The sequence below is a fragment of the Theobroma umbraticum genome, unplaced genomic scaffold (assembly GCF_002168275.2).
Source record: "Theobroma umbraticum cultivar Fairchild unplaced genomic scaffold, ASM216827v3 scaffold_147.0, whole genome shotgun sequence".
NCBI lineage: Eukaryota > Viridiplantae > Streptophyta > Magnoliopsida > Malvales > Malvaceae > Theobroma > Theobroma umbraticum.
The window spans coordinates 10,029,521-10,036,018 of record NW_018397259.1 but is presented as its reverse complement, the minus strand read 5'-3'; the positions used below and the strand labels follow the sequence as shown (position 1 = coordinate 10,036,018).

Sequence of the window (6,498 nt, the reverse complement as noted above, 5' to 3'; positions counted from 1 at the left end):
AAAATGTGTAGAAATGGAAGTTTTTTATTGTGTTCGGTTGATGAGAAAAATTAACAAGTGGGGTTTCCGAATTTGGCATTTTGAACTGATTTTGCTTTTGTTGTTATTTGTTTCTTAAAAAAAAAAAAATCTTCAATGCCGTGTTGGGAAAATAGACAGGAAAAAAAATGATCAAAGGCAAAAGAAGACTTTGACTTTGATTTGCCCAATAGAAAGATGAGAATTCAGCTCAGCTTTGGTTAAAGCAAATTCTTTGTATGTTAAGATTGTGCTTTTAGGAGGTTAATACAGCTTTAGAGTGAACACATTGAAACTATATTCGATTTCTTGTGACCTGTTTTGATGTATCTTTTGTTAATTGTTACTATGCCTTTGATATTTGACGATCATGGTGTCTCTTCTTAATGTCGTGGGGCTTTCGGGTTTGTTTTAGGTGACAAATGAATCACTTCATTCCATTGCTTCTCTGCTGAAGCTGGAGGTTTTGGGTTTGGTGGCGTGTCCTTTAATTGATGATGCTGGATTACAGTTTATTGGGCATGGATGCCCTTTACTAAAGGTAGGAAACTGGACATCTGCTGAGAAATAATTGAATAAAATGATTACACGAAAATGCTAAGTAAAATTTTAAGTTGTGTTTATTTTCTATGATCTGTAGGTAATTGAAGTATCAAGGTGCGAAGGTGTGAGTTCGTCTGGTTTAATCTCTGTCATTACAGGCCATAGTAATCTTCTGGAGCTTAATGCTGGTTACTGTCTTTCAGTAAGTAATTTCTTGGCTGCCTGCTTTTTGTGTCTTGCCGATGTTCTTAACAGCCGAGACCACATTTCTGGATTACATCTGCAGTATAACTTTGCCATTTCAGTTAGTTGTGGCTGCTGAATGTGGGTTTTTATCACAGGAGCTTTCTACAACCCTTCTCCATTGGATAAAGAACTTAAAGCACCTTGAGATGATCAGAATTGATGGGGCTAGAATTTCTGAGTCTAGCTTCCCAGTCATTAGCACCAATTGCAAGTCATTGATAGAAATTGGTCTCAGCAAATGTGTGGGGGTGACCAACATGGGCATAGTGAGACTTGTATCTGGCTGCATTAATTTGAGAGTCCTAAATCTAACATGCTGCCATTCCATTACTGATGCTGCAATTTCTGCTATAGCTGACTCATGCAGAAACCTTGTGTGCCTGAAGCTAGAGTCTTGTCATATGATTACTGAGAAGGGTCTTTGTCAGCTTGGATCCTCTTGCTTGCTGCTGGAGGAGATTGACCTAACAGATTGCTGCGGTGTAAATGACAAAGGTTAGGGTTAATGTTTTGCATAATTTTAAGTGTTTTCATTATAACTATAGTTTGTTTTAAGTATTAAAGTTTGAAGCATGCTTTATTTTCATAATGCAACTTATTGTTGCAGTTTTACTCTTGTCATCCAATAATTTGGTGACTTATCAGCTTCTGACTTCATCACTCTCTTCTATTGATTACCTTGTCTTATTTCTTATCTGCAGGACTTGAATATTTATCTAGATGTTCACAACTATTATGCTTGAAATTAGGACTTTGCACAAACATATCAGGCAAAGGACTCTCCTATATTGGTTCTAACTGTACAAAGATTCATGAACTGGATCTATACCGGTAAAATAAGTTTAAAAACCAATTTGATAGCAAAATTATATTTTGTTAATAGAAAAGTAAATATCTGTTCATTTGGACTTGCAGTTGTTCTGCTGTTGGTGATGATGGTTTAGATGCTTTATCTAAAGGTTGCAAGAAGTTGACAAAACTCAACTTGTCATACTGCAATGAAGTTTCTGACAGAGGGCTAGGATATATTGGTCATCTAGAGGAACTTTCTGATTTGGAGATGCGGGGACTTTTTAAAATTACAGGTGTGGGTTTAGAAGCAGTTGCAGCTGGGTGTAAGAGGCTCGCAGATTTGGATTTGAAACACTGTGACAAAATTGACGATTCAGGCTTTTGGGCTCTTGCCTACTACTCAAGGAACCTTCGACAGGTACAGTTGTCTGATTTGACTTGTAGGATATCAGTGATGGCTTTTTACTAGTATAATACTATAACAGAAATTTACAAGTATGACTACAGAAATCAAAACGAAGGATGGGGAGGCTGTGGAGATACGAAAAAAGAAGAATAATGAGAAAGGAATTGACTATCCTACTGAATTCATTAGACAGATCTGTATGGTAAAACATGGATAAAACATAAATTTTTGGAAAATATTTCAGTTTCCAGTCCTGAATATAAAACAAAAACAAGCAAAAAAACTTCACCTTCTGCTCTAGAAATTGTGGCGTTCTATTCATCTTCAATGCATCTTTTTAGAGTAAAAGTAAGGTGCTTTCCTACATGCTTCTTTAGTTATACTTTTCCTCTCACAGCATTTGAAAGCTATGAAGGTCATTACTCCAACTTTGATCCAATTACGATATTGTATACTTATCGACCACCTTAATTCCTCTGTCTTGATAACAGCACCTTTACTTTCTTGTTTGATTAACTGGAGGCTATGTTCTCTAAATAGTGCCTCATTCATTTTCCCACATCTATTGTTTCACATTTCAACATAAACCGCATGCATGATGGGAAGCCTTCTAGGGAATGTATTTAGAAACAGATGGAAAATTTATTTTCATGAAAATGGAATTTCCATTGTAAGTTTTTTGGGATTAATATATTCCGAAGTGATAAAATCCCTTTATGTTGTCAGATAAATTTGAGCCACTGTGGCATATCTGATATAGCATTGTGCATGGTGATGGGGAACTTGACACGCCTGCAAGAAGCAAAGCTTGTGCACCTGGGCAATGTCACAGTTGAAGGGTTTGAACTTGCACTGAGAGCCTGCTGCATCCGGATCAAAAAGGTCAAATTACTGGCCCCTCTAAGGTTGTTGCTTTCATCGGAGATTCTTGAAACCCTGCATGCTAGAGGTTGCATCATAAGATGGGATTAGATGATTTCGTCTTTGACGTATATAATGATTGTGAATAAACCCCTTGTCCATGGGTTAGGAAAGAGTTTTGCCTATAAGCTTTCAGGTGCAGAAAGGAGCAATTATGTTCCTTATTATTTGACTATCGTTTATATTTTGCTTTAGCATAAAGTTTAAGTTACTGCAGCCCGGATTTGTTTTGACCATGGTTTATTTATTTGTATTTTGACTGGATTATTTGACTATTGTTTAAGTATGCTGGTATGAGTTCATGGTATCTGTCATAGCACAAAATATCATAATTTGAAGTTTGAATTTCCATTTTGTCAATTCAGCAGTAGGGAACTTGAAATTCTAGTGTCGAAAGAACAAAAACCGAACTTGACTTGCTGCTAAATATGATTGGAAGGACACCCGTTTTCATCTCTGAATACTTAAAATGGTGAAAAATGCAGATGTACTTGTTAATTTCCCAATGATTTAAGGGGTCCCTAATCTTCTGAAGCCCGGACTAATTATGTTTTCAGTATGTAATTATAGGACTAAGCCGGTTTTCATTTCGTCTTAGGCTTAATCGTGGATATCTCTTTTTCTCATTGTCCCAAGTTAAGAACGCTAACCATGGCTAGATGCCGCATGGGGTATATCCAACCTGCAGGCCTAATCCAAACCCCGCAAGCCCTGGCTAGATGCTTCATTTTGAAGCATAGGGAATGGCTTGAACTTGGTGCTAGTGTAGAAATAACAACGGCCATCTTAACCAACAAGCGGCAAATGGTAAAGAATATTGGGGTAGGATCTTGAAAGAAAGCATAACTTCGTAAGGGGAAAAGCATAAAAGAAGGTGTAAGTCATAACTCAAAAGACAAACGCCTTCCTTTCGGCGCAAACAATACCTGAATTCCTTGCATATAAACTTACACTCTCTGTTAAAAACCACAATCATTCCATCAATTCCATTATCCTCCAATTCTAGCCACCAAAAAAATGGCATTAGCCAATTTACTTCTCATTCTCTTGATGTTACCTTCATTTGAAGCTATAACTGATGCAACCCCTTCGACAGAACAGAACTTAACCACTCAACCATTGATCATCCAAGCTTGTATAGGCGTTGATAACCATGATTTATGCCTCTCAAATATACAAGCTGAGCTTCAAAGCTTAGGGCCTCAAACCCCATCATCAGTTTTACATGCTGCTCTCAGGGCCTCTCTTAACGAAGCACGACAAGCCATTGAAACGATGACAAAGTTCACTGGTTTGTCTGTCAGTTATCGTGAACAAATAGCGATTGAGGACTGCCAGGAACTCCTGGATTTCTCTGTTTCAGAGTTGGCCTGGTCTTTAGCTGAGATGAAAAAGATTCGTGATGGCGATAGAAATGCTCAATACGAAGGCAACCTGAAAGCTTGGTTAAGTGCCGCCTTGAGTAACCAAGACACCTGCCTTGAAGGCTTCGAAGGCACAGACCACCACCTTGAGAGCTTCATCAGAGGAAGCCTGAAACAAGTTACACAACTTATCGGCAATGTTCTAGCTATGTACACTCAATTACATAGCTTGCCCTTCCGACCACCTCGAAACAGCACTACAACAAACACAAGCTCAGAGTTCCCAGAGTGGATAACTGATGGTGATCAAGAGCTCCTACGAACTAACCCTCGTGGCATGCATGTAGATGCCATTGTGTCATTAGATGGGAGCAGCCATTATCAGACAATCACAGATGCTATCAATGCTGCTCCGAGTTACAGTAACAGGAGGTACATCATTTATGTGAAGAAGGGACTTTACAAGGAGAACATTGACATGAAGAAGAAAAAAACCAATATTATGCTGGTTGGGGATGGTATTGGACAAACTGTTGTGACAGGAAACAGGAATTTCATGCAAGGATGGACTACATTTCGAACTGCAACCGTTGGTAAATAGTTATCTGCCCTTTAAGCTTCAGGTTCATGATTTGAATTGATCATAATGTTTGAGACATTTTCTTAAATTTCTCATATAAGGATTTAAGATTTGGGGTTTTAAGATTATGATTTTTAATAGATAGTTTAAATCCTGGAATTAAGTACTGCATAAGCTTATGTCAATGCATGACAGAATATAGTATTACTTTTGTGAAGTGAATTTCCTTTTCGGAAAGCACACGCTTCTTGCAAGCTTTTCAGGATTAAAAGGGTTCCAAGTTTTGCATATTCTATATGCCTTTCTTTTACGTAACATTTACATGACAAAATTTTCTTGAATGGCTTGATCCTTTTTGTAGCTGTGTCTGGAAAAGGATTTATAGCAAGAGACATGACATTCCGCAACACAGCCGAACCCCAGAATCACCAGGCGGTGGCTCTCCGAGTGGATTCTGATCAGTCCGCCTTCTATCGTTGCAGCATGGAAGGCCACCAGGACACCCTCTACATTCACTCCCTCCGCCAATTCTACCGTGAATGCCACATCTATGGGACCATAGACTTCATTTTCGGAAATGGTGCAGCCGTCCTCCAGAACTGCAAGATATTCACTCGAGTCCCCTTACCACTTCAGAAGGTTACCATCACTGCTCAGGGAAGGAAAAACCCGAATCAGAGCACCGGGTTTTCGATTCAGAACAGCTACATTCTTGCCACCCAACCAACCTATTTAGGCAGGCCATGGAAGCAGTATTCCAGGACCGTTTTTATGAACACTTACATGAGTGGTTTGGTGCAGCCTAGAGGGTGGCTCGAGTGGTATGGAGACTTTGCATTGAACACACTTTGGTACGGTGAGTACAGGAATTACGGCCCTGGTGCATCATTATCCGGACGGGTGAAATGGCCAGGTTACCACATTATCCAAGATGCTTCCACCGCAAATTTCTTCACCGTTGGTAGGTTCATTGACGGTCGGTCATGGTTGCCGGCAACCGGTGTCAAGTTCACTGACGGTTTGAGCAATTAGGAGACTAGCTATATACCCTATACTCTAAACTAAATTTTCCAGTTGGTTGTACTCATTTACACCCTCCAACACTTTGAGGATCCGATCTCTGGCAGCTTCATTATGTGTAATTGATTCGATTTCATTATTAGAACCAGTTACCATTTGATAGATTGGTTTTAGCTTTGTCTGGAGGTTGCTTTTAAAAGCTTGAAAAATATATTGGTGATTCTGATAAACTATATTTTCCTTCCTTTTGCCGTTTCCACAAAAATTAAACCAAACCCAACAGGTAAAAAGAATTACAACCAATAACTAAAGTTCGATTCTTTACCAAATCAGATAACCTGCTAGGAATGTCCATTCCTGGTTTTTTTTTTTTTGACTAACCAAAATTCTATTCATTGATCCCTTGAATTAACATCAAGTTTTCAAGGTTTATGTCCTTCCACCAATGATCATTGGGCAGCAAATAGATCAACCTTGTTTCACATACAAAAGCCTGAACCCTGTGTACATCATCCTTTCCTCCCCAATTATAACTACACGAAAAGCCTAGCTAGACAGAAAATTACATAGGCAAAAACAGGAACCGTATACAAAAATTTTTTAAAATG

General features: G+C 38.7%; 3 protein-coding genes across 3 annotated transcripts in view; all 3 read left to right on the top strand.

The window, feature by feature from the left end:
• The window catches only part of LOC110415663 (enolase (DUF1399)), a 3,833-nt gene extending 3,792 nt beyond the window's left edge, over positions 1-41 (top strand). The window contains exon 7 of the mRNA XM_021427358.2: positions 12-41. Coding sequence (XP_021283033.1) covers positions 12-41 — 30 coding nt within the window. The remainder of the gene's footprint in view (positions 1-11) is intronic.
• Positions 42-243: 202 nt separating this feature from the next.
• On the top strand, positions 244-3,260 carry LOC110415662 (F-box family protein; the record flags this gene model as incomplete). The annotated part of the gene is made up of 7 exons (XM_021427357.2): positions 244-255; positions 434-559; positions 659-763; positions 903-1,302; positions 1,509-1,638; positions 1,723-2,017; positions 2,732-3,260. Coding segments are annotated over 7 exons (1,314 nt in total), but the record flags the coding sequence as incomplete, so codon positions are not given.
• Positions 3,261-3,868: 608 nt separating this feature from the next.
• LOC110415837 (Plant invertase/pectin methylesterase inhibitor superfamily) lies at positions 3,869-6,052 on the top strand. The gene is made up of 2 exons (XM_021427589.2): positions 3,869-4,883; positions 5,232-6,052. The coding sequence occupies exons 1-2, from the start codon at positions 3,944-3,946 to the stop codon at positions 5,900-5,902; spliced, it is 1,611 nt and encodes a 536-aa protein (XP_021283264.1). The 5' UTR covers positions 3,869-3,943; the 3' UTR covers positions 5,903-6,052.
• The last annotated feature ends 446 nt before the right edge of the window (positions 6,053-6,498 follow it).

What these genes read in the sequence shown, in the direction of transcription:
- LOC110415837 (XM_021427589.2), top strand. Translation starts at nt 3,944, where the DNA reads ATGGCATTAGCCAATTTACTTCTCATTCTCTTGATGTTACCTTCATTT. An exon ending in ATTTCGAACTGCAACCGTTG is followed by an intron (nt 4,884 to 5,231) that starts GTAAATAGTTAT and finishes TCCTTTTTGTAG; the next exon opens with CTGTGTCTGGAAAAGGATTT.